Raw genomic sequence first — 16954 nt, forward strand, 5'->3', positions numbered from 1 at the left:
CTCTAACTCTGCATCGTCTTCAGCCTTGTCCTTCACTTCTTTTCTGATTTCACTTTATTTTCCGCATTTTTATTTTCATTTCATTTCCACTTGTTTTATTTAATGTACCCTTTACATCATCCTCCTCTATTTCTGCATCCTCTTCAACCTTCTCCTTCACCTCATTTCTGATTTCACTGTATTTTCCATTCTTTTAGTTTCATTTCATCTCTACTTGTCCTCTTTAATGCATCCTTTCCATCCTCCTCCTCTATTTCTTCCTCATTAACTTAACTATATGCCTCTAATTCTGCATCGTCTAGAACCTTGTCCTTTGCCTTTATTTATTTCCCTTTCTATCACTTAATCTTTTTTTTCTCGTTCTCCTTAATGCATATCCCTTCCATTCTCCACCTTCATTTCCTCCTCTTATACCTTTCCTTCCTTGGCTACTTGCCCTTAACTGTATCGTCTTCAACCTTCCTTTCCTCATTCCCAATTCTCCTTTATTTTCCTTTATTCGTTCTTATTTCCACTCGTTCTCCTTAATGCATATCCCTTCCATTCTCCACCTCCATTTCCTCCTCCTATACTTTTCCTCCTTCTCCTTCTCCTCCTGCTACTCGAACTACAACTTCTACTGCTACTACATCTTCTCCTTTACTACTTCTCCTCAATGTGAATGTTTTCCTTCCACTCTCCTTCTCCTCCTCCTCCTCCTCCTTTCCTCCTATTTCCTCGTGCACTCCCCTCTTCCGCAGTCTTGCCTCTCCTCCTATTTCTCCGTCTTCATCCTCCTCTCTCGCTTCCTCCTCGCTATTTCTGAACCTACATATTTTGTTTTATGCTTCTCCCTTCACGGTCGGTCTTTGTATATTCTCTCTCCCTTCCCAGACACTTTTTTTCATACTCTTTTTTAAGTTACAGAATTAGTCTTATTATCTGCACTGTGCCCTGTTTTAATCCTGTTTTAAACTCGTATTTTTTTATCTCTGGTATTATAATAAGCATCCCTGTTCTCTGCATGTCTTTCCCGTTCTCTGTTTTACTCCCATTTTCCATGAACCGGTTTTGTACTCGTTCCTAGTAGCAGTACGAGCCGTGAAATCACCATTGTCCTTCAACTTAATCACCTTTCCTACTCCTTTTCTATAATTCCAGGTACTAAATTAAGCTTCCAAGTCCACCACAGGTCCACTTAATCTCTCTCGTCTTCCCTAAGTGCCTTTATTTTTCTACTTGTCTTTGGTTAAGTTAATACTCGAGACATGCACTGTACCAAGTCTTCACACTTTTCCTTTTATTTTTACCCTATTGCCTGTCCTTCCTCCTCACCCTGTTCCTTTTTCCACGTCTTCCTCTTACCTTCTCCTCCTCCTCCTCCTCTTCTCCCTCCTCTTCCTCCTCCTGCACCGTGAATATATGCCTCCCACTCCTCGTCCTCCCCTTCCTTCTCCTTCCACTCCCTCCTTCGCCTCCTTCTTCGTTCTCCTTCCTCTCCGGAGAATATAGAGGTCTTCGTCTTAAAGTGAAGTAACGTATATCTCATGGTTAGGTGTGTGTGTGTGTGTGTGTGTGTGTGTGTGTGTGTGTGTGTGTGTGTGTGTGTGTGTGTGTGTGTGTGTGTGTGTGTGTGTGTGTGTGTGTGTGTGTGTGTGTGTGTTGACTTGCCTTTGTTGAATTTTTTTCAGTATTTTTATTCCATCTCTTCCTTTGTTACTCTCTACCGCATTCATTTCCCTTGTCTCTTTCCCATTTCCTCTCTCTCTCTCTCTCTCTCTCTCTCTCTCTCTCTCTCTCTCTCTCTCTCTCTCTCTCTCTCTCTCTCTCTCTCTCACCCTGCTACATATTCCACAGTTCTCCTTAGTGGGTTGAAAATAAAGCGAAAGGTCAAAGGTTAAACTCCCCACGGTAAACTCTTTCAAAAAAATACATGAACTCATCTACATAGAAATTAACAATAAACTCTCGACGCCCCGCGGTAAGAACAGGTGAACTTCGGGTAAATTTCAGACACAGGTAGCGGGGCCAGGTGTATCCGAGGGCAAGGAAGAGAGAGGCAGGTAATTAGACTTATAATTAATTGATTATCGTTAACTTGTGGCAGATGCGCGCGTGTGTGTGTGTGTGTGTGTGTGTGTGTGTGTGTGTGTGGTGATTATATATATTTTACGCGCTGGTGGAGGCGATGGTGGTGGTAAAAATTGTGATGGTGGTTGCTAATAATGGTGGTCATGGTGGTAATGGAGGTGAAAATATTTACTCCACTCATTCTAAACGTGCGATGTTGGTGGTGGCAGAGGTGTCGGTGGAGGTAAGGCTGGTGATGAAGACGGTGGTGACTGGTGATGAAAGGTAATGATCGCGTAGTTTTGGGTATAGTTTGGCGTTAAAAGTGGTGGTGAAATTTAGTGATGACTTGAGAGGTTTATAGAGTTAGGTAATGACCCGGATGATACTTATAAACTGGTGATGATAATGGTGATGCTGGTGAGGGCTGTGATTGTGGTGTATTGATGTTAGGGAAAGACACTAATGATATTAATGAGGATGGTGATGTTAATAGTGATGCTAGTGAGGTTGGTTAATACAAAGAGGATGGTAATTAGGATGGTGATGGTAATGAGAATGATAATGGGGAGGGTAATTAGGATGGTAATGATGGTAATGAGGATGGTAACGATGATAGTAATGTTAGTGAGGATAGTGAATGCAATAAATTAATTAACAGAACTACTAATGGGAGGATGTATTTGGGTCATGTTAGGAGGGTCGGTATTAGTGGTGATACTATTTTTTTTTTTTTTTACATCAAAGGAAGCAGTTAAAGGGCAAATACAAAATAAAAGAAGCCCGCTAAACTTTGCTACTATGAAGAGAATAGAATTAGCAAAAAAAAAGATAGTGATGGTGATTGTGGTGGTGACTATTAATGTGGTGGTTACAACTAGTGATGACGGTGGTAGTGGAGGTGATGGAGATTTGGTGATGGTGTTGTTGTTGGTGGTGGTGGTGATTGGTGGTGTTGGTGGTGGTGGTGATGATGATGGTGATGTTCGTAGTGATTTGGTGATGGTGTTGGTGGTGTTGTTTGTGATTCATGTGGTGGTGTTGGTGGTGATTTGGTGATGGTGTTGCTGGTGTTGGTGATTAAAGTAGAGGTGTTGTTTTTGATGGTGGTGGTGTTGGTAATGAAAGTAGTAGTGTTGCTGGTAAAGGAGTAGCGGTGTTGGTGGTGATGATGGTGAAGATGGTGGAGGTGGTGGAGGTGGTGATTTGGTGATGGTGTTGCTGGTGTTGGTGATTAAAGTAGAGGTGTTGTTTTTGATGGTGGTGGTGTTGGCTCTTCATTCTTTACTATTTTCCTCGATTTCCTTTTTGTCTAACTGTCATTCACGTCAAACCTTTTTTCTCATGTTTCCTCGCCTCCATCTTCTCTCACCTTCTCCTTCTTCTTCTTCCTCCTCTTTCTCTCTCTCTTTTCCTCGTTCATTTTCCAGTAGTAGTGTTGCTCATTAGGGAATAGCGGTGTTGGTGGTGGTGATGGTGGTGGTGTTTGGTTCTGACACGTTCCCTCTTCCCCCCAGACTCCCCGTTCTTCGAGGTGCCGGTCCAGAACGTGACGGCGCATGTGGGACGTACGGCGAAGCTCACCTGCGTTGTGGAGAACCTCGGGGACTTCAAGGTGAGTGGCTACACCCTATCAGATATCTACCTGACCTTTTTTCTCTCTCCCTCTCTACAACCTACCCAAGATTTACCTGCTCCGTTATTTTCTCTGTTTTCTATGATTCCTTTTTTATTTGTTGTGGTTATAGCCTTCCAAATATCTACCTGCCTCTTTTCATTCTCTCTCTCTCTCTCTCTCTCTCTCTCTCTCTCTCTCTCTCTCTCTCTCTCTCTCTCTCTCTCTCTCTCTCTCTGTTCCTTGATCTTTTTTTCCTCTTCTTTTTCTTTGGTTGAGTGGCTACGTCTTGCCCAAAGTCTACCTGTTTTTTTTTTCTCACTCTCTCAATGATTCCTTTTACTTTCTATTCTTCTGGCTACATTCTACCCAATATCTACCTGCCCCCTTTTTGCTCTTTCCCATGATCATTATTTTCTCTTCTTTTGGTAAGTGGCCACATTCTACCCAATATCTACGTGGTCCCCTCTTTCCCTCTCTGTTCCATGTTCCCTTTTTCCTCTTTTTTCCACCTTTTTATTGATATCTTCTTGCACACTCTCATACTTTTTGTTTCCCTTTTCGATCACTTAAGCATTTAGTTATCTATCTGCACTGTCTCTCATCCCTTCATTTTCCTCTTCTTTTCCATTTCTTTAGCTTTTTCCACTTATTCCCTCTCTCATCCTACCTTTTCCCTCTTATTTTAGTTATATACTCAGTTTTTGTCAAGATGTATTCCCGCTTCTTATTTTTTCTTCTTCTGTTAATTAATCATTTAGCTCTGTCTATCTGTACTGTCCCCCAACCTCTTTTTTTTTCGTCTTCTATTGGTGATAATTTGATATTGTCAATCTGTATTATCGCTTACCTCTCCTCAATTTTTCTTTTATCGATTATTCATTTACCTCTGTCTACGTATTTCCTCCTTCAGCCTTTCTTTCTTCTCTTCTATTGGTCATTCATTTATTTCTCACTCTGTACACTCCGTCATGTCCTATTCCCTCCTATATCGGTTATACATGTCTCTCTCTAACTGTACCTTTTATCATCCCTCTTCTTCCCCTCTTCTATCAGTTACATATTCATTTCTGACTACCTGTATTTAACTACGTTCCTCTCTATTTCCTCTTTCATGAGTTTTCGATTGATTTCGTTCCACCTGTACCCAATTAGCCCATCCTATTTCTTCTTTTATCGGTTATTCATATGTCTCTTCTATCTGTATCCTCTCACCCTTTCCCATCCTTTGTCTTCCTTATTGTCTCTCCCCTCCCTTTTTTTCTCTCTCTACCTCTGTATTGGGAAACTTGAGAGACTTCAAGGTGAGTGTCTGTACCTTAATCTCCATAAGAAGACTCTCTCTCTCTCTCTCTCTCTCTCTCTCTCTCTCTCTCTCTCTCTCTCTCTCTCTCTCTCTCTCTCTCTCTCTCTCTCTCTCTCTCTCTCTCTCTCTCTCTCTCTCTCTCTCTCTCTCTCTCTCTCTCTCTCTTCATTCTTTATTATTTTCCTCGATTTCCTTTTAGTCTAACCGTCATTTACGTCAAACCTTTTTTCTCATAACGTTTCCTCCCTCCTTCTCTCACCCTTTCCTTATTCTTCTTCCTCCTCTTTCTCTCTCTTTCTTTCCTTGTTTATTTTCCAGTCTCCCTTTTCCGCTCCTAACATTCCATATTTCCCGTTGTCTCTCTCTCCTACCCATTGTTCCTTCTCTCTCCCTCTTTTTCATCTCCCTCCCTTCATTTCTCCATTTCTTCTTTTCCTCATCTTCTTTTTCTCTTCCATGTTTTCTTCCGTCAGACCCGTCTTAATTCATTTTATCTGTATCTTCATCTAAAAAATATCACCCTTTTATCTTTTTTTTTTTTACAGCAGAGGTCGTAAAAAAAAAAATAATAATGGAAAAAAAACGCTCCTGAATAGAGTACAAAGGAGTTTTTTTCATTATGTTATTTTTTTATTATACGTCTTTCCTTCTACCATATTTTCCCTCTCACTCCTTTTCTTTATTTTCTTCTAACTTTCTCTAACTTCTGGACTTCATTAATTCCTTCTCTCCTCCCTTCTCTTACATCTGTTTTCCTTTCCTTTCTTTCCTCCGTGTCATTTTTCTCATTCCCTCCTCCGTTGTTTTCCTTCATCTGCTCTTCCCTGCGTCCTGGCACACTTCCGCTCCTTCTCTTCCTGTTTTTTTTTCTCCTATTACTCTTTCTCTTTCTCCTTTTCTCATAATTCTCTTTCTCATCTGGTATATTCTTTTTCTCGCCTTTTCCTCCTCTCTATCGCTACCTTGCCATTTTCCCCTCCATACAGAAACATCTTCATTCTTCTTTCTCCTCCTCCTCCTCCTACTCCTACTCCTTCTCTTTCTTTATCTCCCTCCTCTTAATTCATTCTTCCTACATCTTTTCCGCTCCCTCAATTTCCTTCTCTTCCTCCTCTTACTTATCTCTTCCTTGTTAAAGCTGTCTCCTCTCCACTTTCTCTTGTTTCCTGCTCTCTCTCTCTCTCTCTCTCTCTCTCTCTCTCTCTCTCTCTCTCTCTCTCTCTCTCTCTCTCTCTCTCTCTCTCTCTCTCTCTCTCTCTCTCTCTCTCTCACATCCTCCTACACTTCCTTCTTTTACTTCTCATTTCCTGCTCCTTTTTTGCGTAATTTCCTCCTCCATTGCTCTCTTTCCCTCTCTCTCTTTTGCATATCTGTTGTTGTTGTTGTTTGTTCTACCTCTCTTCCCAATCTCACTCCCATCTACTTTATATTCATTTTATCGTCTCTATCTTTTGGTCTTTCCCTTTATCCTCCTTCTGTTGGTACTCTCTTCGTCTCCCTCTCTCTCCATCCCTCTTCTTTCCCTCGCTTTCTCCTTTCTATTATTTCCTTCCTCTTCCTCTCTTTTCTTTTCTTTCCTCTCTTTCTACCCTCTTCCTTCCCTCGCTCTTTCCTTTCTCTCCTTCTTCCCCTCGTCTTCCTCTCCATGCAGTAACTTTCTCATCTCCCTTCTGTTTCTTGTTTCTCCTTCTCCTCTTCCTCTTTCTCTTCCCACCCTCTTCTTTCCTTCGCTTTCTCCTTTCTGTTTTTCCCTTCGTCTTCCTCTCCCTTATGTTCCCTCTTTCCTTATTTCTCCTTCCTCTCTTCCACTCTCTCTTTCCTCCCCTTGCTCTCTTCTCCCCATCCTTCCCCTTTTTATCCTTCCCCTTGTCTTCCTACACGCAGTAACTCTCTCATCTCCCTTCTCGCGCATGTTCCTCTCTCTCTCTCCCTTCTCGTGACTCCTGACTCCAGTTTCCTCTCTTGTAACTTCCATCTTCTCTTCCCCCTTGCACCTGAAACACACCTGGCCTTAATTACGCTCCTGCTATAGAGGCAAAAGAGGCTGCATTTCACCTTTTATCCCTCTTGTTTACCTCCATCGTAACATCATTTAACGCGCACACATTAACCTGCCTCCTGCAAACTGTTAGACCGCTTAGCAATTTCGAGTTGGTATATTTTTTTTTTTTTCGGGGGGGGTTAGCTTCTTTATTATGGTGCTTGAGTTTATTTTTTGTCTCGTGGGGGCGGGTGATGTCTTCCTCTCGTTGTAACATTTAAGTAGCAAACATTAAGCTAATATTTTACATACTTTTCGAGACACAGGTAATTTCAGGGTAACATGTAACTCTTTGACGTCCTTTGAAGTGTTACAGCGTTGTCTTATCAGCTTGTTTGCGTCTGCTCTGCCTGTCATGACAATATACTTCCATTAAACCTCAACCCCTCTCTGTGATATTCCTCTAGCTTTTCTAAACCTCAATTATTACGTTTAAGAAATACAACTTTTTCTCCAGATTTTTTTTCTCTCTCTCTCTCTCTCTCTCTCTCTCTCTCTCTCTCTCTCTCTCTCTCTCTCTCTCTTACGCTTCTGGTTACTCATATATTAGTTTCAGTCGTGTGACTCTAGTCTGTCTCTTGAAAGTTCACAGACACTATTTCCACTCGTGTTTGCATAGCTTATTACGCCTAAATCCAAACACACACACTTTATTATCCATCTTTTGTGTGTAATCTGCCACTTAAAACGCCTGAGACTCGTTCGGGTTAAGGAGAATCAAGACCCCTGTGCATCTAAACCTAATCCGAGTATTCTGACCCCTTCTTCAGCAAATAAGGGGCAGTTTGTCTTGTGTATAATTTTGTCATATAATCTAATCGGTGTCTTTTGACCTCTTTTTCTGACTCCTTGGTAATAGGGAAACAAATAGGGGGGATATCTCTTTTGCATCTGTGTGTGTGTGTGTGTGTGTGTGTGTGTGTGTGTGTGTGTGTGTGTGTGTGTGTGTGTGTGTGTGTGTGTGTGTGTGTGTGTGTGTGTGTAATTTTTCATATCCTCGCTCCTCCTTCTATACCATTAAAATTAAAATTGTTAATGCACGTAAGAGGGTCATGGAATTATTTGCTTATCATTTAATATGTTTCCCGAGATTTGTATTTGGGTATTTGTATTTCTATGTGTATTCGTGTACTATTTTTGTGATCATTCCGTCTCCAATACAATGACAAAAAAAAATATTAATGATGCACATAAGAGGGTCATTCTACTACTTGCTCCTCCCTTGCTAGGTTCCCAGAGATACAAATTGAGGGTCCAGCCAAGCATGCCAGCACACACACACACACGTGGAATTAACGTTAAGACAATGAGGGCGAATTAACGAACCGCGTCCACGCTCCATAAAACCCGAACAAGCCACACCAGTAAAGAGGCTCTCCACCATAACTGCCTCCTCGCCCCCCTGCACGCACACACACACACACACACACACACACACACACACACACACACACACACTCTCTCTCTCTCTCTCTCACACACACACACACACACACACACACTCAAACACACATATACACGCACTACGAAACATACATAACAGATATAAAAAAATGATGCACGACAAATATTTGACACCACTAATTAAACAAACATAAAAAAACAGCAAATAAAACTTAAACAAACGAGCTTCAATAAGCCTCTAAAACTGTTGCATTATGGGGTTTTTTTTTACACAGAGGGAAAAACACATCGCAATAACATGATCAGAAAAGCATGAGATGGAAGCAAACACTCACGCAAACACAAACGAACACACAGAAGGCCTCCCCCACTCCCCCCACCCACACACACTAAACCTTTCCCCCTCACCCACAGAAAAAAAAACTCTTCGTCCACTAACACACCCACACACAATAACATCATTAACAGGCAAGGCAAAGCGAGAGGAAAGTTAATCAAAGTACCAGAGTCTAGCAGCAACAACGTTTTTCATCCCTCGCCTGCAACGTCTCTCTTCCTCTTCCAGTCCAGAATAATATGTTTGCGTCAACGAATGAAAATGACCAAATGGCTTGTGGCTTGCAGGATGAAGAAGCAAGAGAGAACTGAGAGGGTGATAGTGGAGGTGGTGATGGTGGTGGGTATTTGAAGGTAGTAGTAGTAGTAGTAGTAGTAGTAGTAGTAGGACAGGGAGTAGAAAGTGGAGGCGGAGGCGGAGGAGAAAAGAACGAAGGAATCAAGAGAAAAATAATAAAGAAAGAAGAAATAGAGCTTGAGAGAGAGAGAGAGAGAGAGAGAGAGAGAGAGAGAGAGAGAGAGAGAGAGAGAGAGAGAGAGAGAGAGAGAGAGAGAGAGAGAGAGAGAGAGAGAGAGAGAGAGAGACAACAGAGAAAAGAGAGTATATGTGTGTATGGACGTCTGTGAAAGAGAGAGAGAGAGAGAGAGAGAGAGAGAGAGAGAGAGAGAGAGAGAGAGAGAGAGAGAGAGAGAGAGAAAAGAGAGAAGAGAGAATATGTGTGTATGTGTGCGTCTGTGAGTGTGTGCAGTCCTCAGAGCAAACAGAGGCAGATGGGACAACAAAATGGGAAGTAATGAAGACAAGTGGAAGAAGGAAAGAAAGCAGAAGGAAGGAGGAAGGAAATAGAGGCAGACGGAAGGGATGCTGGAGGAGGCGAGGGAGAGAGAGCCAGATGAGAGGAATGAAGAGAGGAAGGGCGGGAGGAAGAACCGGAGAGAGGAAATAACGGAGGCAGACAACAAACCAAGAATGCAAGAGAAAAAAGAAGACATACAACCGGGCCGGAAGTTAAGAGGAGGAGAAGGAAGAGGAGGCGGAGAGAGTAAGAGGAAAAGAGTAGGAATATGTATACCTTCAAGCAACACATTTCACGCTGCAACACACGTAATCTCCCTTAAACACTTGGCGTCACCCTAAAAAGACGGATGCAGCAAGGAAAGGTCAGAACATGAGCAAGGCAGGAATGGAGAAATGTCAGGAGTGAATGAGAGACAGAGACAGACATTAATAGACACACTGAGACCCGCGAATCTAAAAGCGAAGCAGGAATATAAATAATGCCGTGAGTGAGTGAGACAAACAGAGACGAATGTAGCAAGAAAAGGTCACAACATAGCGAAGCAGCAACAGAGAAATGCCAACAATTAATGAAAGACAAAGGGATAGACAAAAATAGAAACTCAGGCAATCAATATCAAAGGCAAAACAGGAATACAGAATAAATGGCAGTCAACATCTCCCCCGAGGACACTGCCACACCTTGCTACTCCCTCCCTTGACAACGGAAGTACTAAGAAAAACAGGACCAAGACAGCGAGAGAGGAATGCCAGGAGGTGCAGGAGAGGGAGACAGACAGGAGGAGGAGGAGGAGGAGGAAGGAGACTAAGGTGACAAGAAAAAACTAAAACAAACTGACACCTTGTTGCTTCATCTCCTGACGAATACGACAGCGAGGAAAATGAAGACCAGAGAAAAGGAAGACGGAAAGAAAGACCCAGAAGAATGTCGAGTGAGAAAGCCGGGAAGGGAAGGGAGAGGGGAGGTGGGGAGCAAACGCAATCCCAGGGGAAGACACAACCTCCTTATGCAATCCTCCCTGACGATTGACCTAGCTAGAAAAATAACCAGGGGCCGCGGAAAGACAGGGAATGTGCCAGATTGGAATGTTAGGCGTGATGAGAGGGGGGAGGAAGAGCCGAGGTGAGTAAGATCCAAAGCTCCATCGCTACATCATCAGTGAGTCAATTGGACCATCACAACATGAGGGGGAACGAAGAGGAAGAGGAGGAGGAGGAGGAGGAGGACGTGTGAAGGTATATGAATAGTGTGAAAGGGTAGCGTCTGCCATTCCCTCTAGACAACATTCCATAATCATCAACTGGCTGGAAGAATACGAGAAGGAAGAAGAAGAGGAGGAGGAAAGAAAGGAGGAGAATAAATAAAGAGGGTTACAGACAAAGACAGTGATGGATAAGTAGTTGAAAGAAAAAGAGAAGGAATTATAGACAAAAAAGAAAAAAGAAACAGATTAAAGAGCAGTTTGAGGGAAAAGAAAAGTAGTGATTGCAAGAAATGTGGCGGAGGTGAAGTAGAGTTAAGGAAAAAGGAGGAATAGGAAAAATCAGACAGAGGAGAAACAGAACAAAAAAGGAAAGGAAGCGGATTGAGGAGGAAAAAAACATGGGAATAGGGAAACAGCAAAACGGGGAAGAAGAGATGAAAAGAAAAAGGAGGAAAAGCCAGAGGAGGAGGAAAAAGAGCATAGGAGATGAAAAGAAGCAACACGAGAAAAAAGGGAAGGAAAAGAAAAAGGTCAAACAGTGAGGAAGAGAAGGAAAAAGAACATAGAAATAGGAAAGGAGCATAACAAGAAAGAGAAGACAAGGCAAAAGAAAATGAAAACCAGAAGGAGAAAGAGGAACAAGAGCATAGAAGATGAGAAAGAGCGAAACGAGAAAAAAAGAAAAGGGAAAGGAAAAAGGTCAAACAGCGAGGATAAGAAGGAACAAGAACATAGAAATAGGAAAAGAGCATAACAAGAAAGAGAAGACAAGGAAAAAGAAAATAAAAACCAGGAGGATAAAGAAAAACGAGGAAAAAAAGGAAGGAAAAGGTAAAAGGTCAAGCAGCGAGGAAAAGAAGGAACAAGAACATAGAAATAGGAAAAGAGCATAACAAGAAAGAGAAGACAAGGAAAAAGAAAATTAAAACCAGGAGGAAAAAGAGGAACAAGAGCATAGGGATAGGAATGTGTAGAGAAGAAGAGAAAAAGAAAAATAAGAGGGGAAACAACGAGGAGAAGAAGGAACAAAAACATAAAAACAGGAAAAGAGCATAACAAGAAAGAAGGAAAAAGAAGAAAAAACAACCACGAGGAGAACGAAGACCATGGTGGTAGTAAAGGAGAGAGACAAGGAAGAGAAGGAGCAGCAGAAAGCGAAATAAAAGGAGAGGTGCAGCAGAAGGCGAAGGAGGAGGAAAAGCCGCGGCAGAAGGCGTTGGCGAAGTAACTGTCTTGGTTAGTGATGGCGCATAGATAGAGTCCATCCCGGTGGTTCATGGGCGGGCTATCAGAGCGAGCCAGCAGTCAATTGCCAGGCGTAATAGGTTTCCATTTAGAGTGTATTTCGTTCCAATTCTCCTTTGAAAGCCACTCGAACACTCTAAGAGAATTGGTGTGTCACGCTGCCATAGGAGAACCTTTCTCTTCTAGTGTCTATAAATGATTTCACTCAAGGTTTGTTCGCCGTTTCACACGCAACATTCCCATCTGTTCCTTTGTCTTTGGCGCCTTTCTCGGTCTATGTTATATTTGGGCAGCGTGTGTTGGTTGTTTTCTTGTACTAGTTTTGCCCGCACCCCTAAAAAAACATACCAGGAAGGGACGAGTCTATGAAGTGGGCCGAAGTACTCAAACGAACGAAAGCCGATAAAGAGAGGGATATACGTTTTACATTTTGACCATAGTTAATTTTCTTACGTCAGGTCAGTATTTCGAGTTATTTTTTCCCTGATAAGATTACTAACCAATGAATGACAAACATACACTCTTGGATTACGTTTATACACCTTTTTTCAGACATACAATTACATCCCCATTCATTGGCCAAAACAGTATCCTAAGTCGATCTTTCACGTTATGGAAATGGAAGAAACTTAAGGAAATATACGATCAGATCAGCAAAACTTAAGGAAATATATGGTTAAATCAGCAATTCGATTTGGTAAACATTATATTCCTTTTTTAAATCAACAAAAGTATTCACTATTTTTCTTTGCCGCGAATAAGATAAAACAAGAGCTGAATAAAACACGCACCACAGAACTACCAAAAAATGCTGTTCCCATAAATATACGAAATAGCAGTTGTCATATTGATCAGATTATGTTACAGGTTAGTCATGAATCTCTCCACTTTAAATAAGCAACAAAAAAAAACACTATTCCCCGAACCTAAGCTTCATTACGGCAGAAAAGGAGAAAAAAAAGCACTACACAAGATTCTTTCACTGAGTCCAGAGTAAAGGTTCCTTCCACAGAAGCCTTCACTCTCCCCTCAAGAAACCAAACAAATTCGTAACGCAATTATAAAGCCAAAGGAACAACCTACCCACGCTGATATGTAAGTTAAGAAAGAACAGAAGCCTTCATACTCCCTTCTAGGAATAAAAAAAACTTTCCCTTCCTTCCCTCTCTCTTCTACTGTTCTAATACGCCATTCCTTCCACACAACACTTTTTCTTCTCTTCGTAACAAATATAACGCCACGAGGGAACAACCTGACCTGACAATATGATAAATTAAGGGAGCACAGAAGCCTTCATACGCCCTTCTGGGAATCAAGTAACTTCGTAACATATGTAAAGCCACGAGGGAGCAGCCTGATCAATGCATATTTATAGGTTGGGAGTGAAGTGAAAATATTCGTTCCCGTGGTGTGATGTTACTGTCTACCAACGAAGCCATTTTCAGAGCCTAAAACTGAAAAGAATAAGACAAATGATCGTTCTGGTGATGTGTTGCTACTGTCTACCAACCAAGCCATATTCGGAACCTAAAATTGCAGCGAAAGAGAACACAGCAAAGGCTATGAATAGAACAACACCACAAAGAGCGTTAAGGGAACAATATATACGTTAAGAGAGAGGAGACGAGGGTGAAAATAATCGTTCCGGTGGCGTGCTGCTACTATCTAAAACCCGAGCTATTTGCCGAACCTAACATCATAGAATAGAAACGAGAGAGGCCAAAAGAAGGGCTGCGGATAACACAACGCCAAAAACAGCCTTAAGGGAGCAGCCTAACCTATGCCAATGTATGAGTTAGGAGTGAAGAAAATATTTGTGGGCGTGAATATGTGCGTTCCGGAGGTGGGTTGAGGTTTCTCTCTAAAAAAGCAACATTTCACGAGCATAATATTGACCGAAGGAGGACAAAACAAGAACTACGGGTAAAACAACAGCCAAAAAGAGTGAATGGTCTGATGAAAACATAACAGAACACACATTGAACAAAAGAGGACGAAACAAAAGTTGAACAAAAGAGGACAAACAAAAGTTGAACAAAAGTGGACGAAACAAAAGTTGAACAAAAGAGGACAAACGAAAGTTGAACAAAAGTGGACGAAACAAAAGTTGAACAAAAGAGGACAAATAAAAACTACGAATAACAATGTCAAAAAGTGTGAACAGGATGATTAATACGAAAGAGAACACAAAAGCTAAACACAGAATGACAAAGCCAAGAGGAGTGAACAGGCAAATTGAAACGAAAGAAGACAAAACAAAAGCTACAAATAGAACAAAGCTATAAGAGTGAACAGGCAAATAAAAACGAAGGAGGACTATACAAAGACTATGGATAACGCAACCCTGATAGTGAATAACCTAAGTGAATCGAAAGAAGACGAAACAAAAGCTATAGATAAAACAACGACATAAGAGTGAACATCCGAGTTTAGACTAAAGGGAAAAACACAAAAGCTACGAATAACACAATGCCAAAAAAAGTGGATGGCGTATCGTTGCGTGGTGGTCGAGGGTCCGTGAACTCCACCATAATCACCTCCGTTGCCAAAATAACGCCTGCAGTTTAGGAAATTACCTGGGCCTTAAAAATAAACAGAATACGCGATAAAAACACGTTATATACTGGTTTTCAAGGTGTTTAGCGATGCAGTTTACCTTCCTACCTTTCCTTTCCTTTCCTCGTTTGGTCCCTCTCCTCGTGTTTTATTCCTGCCTACATTCATTTCACTCTGCCTCGACGCAATTTGTCCGCTGTTTTTCCACTTCACACTTGTTTTTGCTGTTTTTGTCTTGTTTTCTTCCATGTTCACTTTGTCTTCATGTTTGTTTTCTTTTATAATTATTGTTTTCTTCAGGTTATTATTCTTGCATTCTCTCTTTTTTCCTTTTTTTTCAGCTTTACTTTACTTTTCGTCATTAAATTCTCGTTTCCTCAGTAATTTGTATCATATTTTTGGGGGTTCTTTCACTCACATATTCTGTTAAGTATGTTGCAGTCGCTTTCTTTCTTCTTGGTTTATATTGGTTTATATGTACCTCTTTTCCCTTTCATAATCATTTATTTTCTCCCACATTTCTTTCTATTAATATATTTCTTTCTCTCACTTACGATCAGATATTTCTTTTACTGTTGCACCTTTTGTACTTTTTCCTCACTTTCCATTACCTCCTTCCTGAATTCTACTCTCTCTCTCTCTCTCTCTCTCTCTCTCTCTCTCTCATCTCCCTTCGTCGACCAAGCATCCAGGAATGAAGCCATAGCAGCCACCCCTTATACTCCCCCTAACAAATTATCTCATTTATTTCCCCTTTCCTCTCCCCTTTCCTTCCCTCTCTCTTCTAATGCGCCATCCTTCCACACAACACTTTTTTTCTTCTGTCTCCCATTTCTCGTTCCTCCTCCCTCCCTTCCTTACTGCCTCTGCTGATGGGAAACCTGATGAAAACCGAGTGTGTGTGTTTGTATGTGTGTGTGTGTGTGTGTGTGTGTGTGTGTGTGTGTGTGTGTGTGTGTGTGTGTGTAAGTCATTGACCCTCTCACCTACCAGTCTATTTGACACGCCGGCACAAAAGCAAGACGAAGGAAAAGAGGAAAATAGGATGGCGCGAGGACGGGGTCACTGGCTCGTCCCTCTCTCTTGGGAGCGACACGAGAGGAGAGTCTTGAAGGCTCGCCGGAAGGGTACACTGACTACATTATATACAAGGGGAATGTATGAACGCTTGACTTACTCAGTTACTTGGTACTTCAAAGCTTGATTAGAACATACTTTTTGATATATTCAACTATTCAAGGTGAATTTATGCATTCCTGTATATTCCAATAAGTCTGCGGTATTTCGAACGCACGTTTCACTTACTAAGTTGATATTCTGTTAATGCCATGATCATGAGGCAGCTATACAAATATGTTTGATTAACATATTATTCGCAATAGTGAGGTGAAGCTATAAAAAAGCTAAGCTGACACGCGGGGACAATTATTATTACGAAAGCTCTCATTACCGACAGTGAACAAAACTGCGTCCCTCATACGGTAACCATATACATTATTTTGAAAATCTTTCACTTAAAGGCAAAAAATATAACTAATTTAACATGTAATGAGAAAACTCTTATCGCACAAACCATCGTACGTGTAGCGCCATTATCCGCTGTGCGTGCCGGACGGACGATGAAAAAGAACGCTTGTCATGCTTCAACTGCATGAATGAGTTTGATTATCGTGCTAAACAAAGGCGAGCTGAGGGCTGATGAAAACTAGGCGAAGACAAACGAACAAAAATCTTGTATTTTCGAATGTTGTCTGTCTATGTATAAATGATTAAATGAATAGATGAATCAATATATGTATATTCGTACATGTAAATTAAATATATTCTGAAATTCTGTAATAAAGAAACGAGCTTAAAGTATATTAGATTAACACGCGGCGACAAAGCGATTTCATCAATACTATGATGGCCAAAAAATATCAAGATGGGAGTATTTTATGATTTTACTAGACATTACACGCATCAGCTCTCCACTTGCTTCACAGCGGCGAGGTGAAACACGAGACGCCATAAACTAACCCGAGGCGGCAACGAAGCCATTACCGTGATGATTACTTTGTGCGCCAACACGTGTGAATGTCATTTCGGCAGCGAGTCATTGCCGTTCATCGCGCGCCACGGCCCGATGGGTTTCAACACGATTAATGACAGCAAATTTTTCACTATTTCTGGCGTGATCAGAGGACGCGATTGTGCCATCATTTCACGGCCTTTTGGTGCAGCCGCTGTGTTGCCGACTAACAGGCCGTGATCTGCACCTCATAAAGCACAAACAACCCTACGATTTTTCTGCCTAATTTAACCTCTGCCATTGCCACTCTAACGCCTCGGTGATATCTGCTGTAGTATGCTTCCTTTGTACGATCGATAGAAGTGTATTTTATATCCCATGGTTCAT

General features: G+C 41.6%; 1 protein-coding gene across 1 annotated transcript in view; it reads left to right on the forward strand.

Annotated features, from left to right (window-relative positions):
* Positions 1-2263: 2263 nt before the first annotated feature.
* LOC126997154 (protein amalgam-like) overlaps positions 2264-16954 on the forward strand; it is a 54550-nt gene continuing 39859 nt past the window's right edge. Inside the window, exons 1-2 of the mRNA XM_050858204.1 lie at positions 2264-2334; positions 3556-3664. Of these exons, the coding sequence (XP_050714161.1) occupies positions 2264-2334; positions 3556-3664 (180 nt within the window). The remainder of the gene's footprint in view (positions 2335-3555; positions 3665-16954) is intronic.

The sequence above is a fragment of the Eriocheir sinensis genome, chromosome 11 (genome assembly GCF_024679095.1).
Source record: "Eriocheir sinensis breed Jianghai 21 chromosome 11, ASM2467909v1, whole genome shotgun sequence".
Classification (NCBI taxonomy): Eukaryota; Metazoa; Arthropoda; class Malacostraca; order Decapoda; family Varunidae; genus Eriocheir; species Eriocheir sinensis.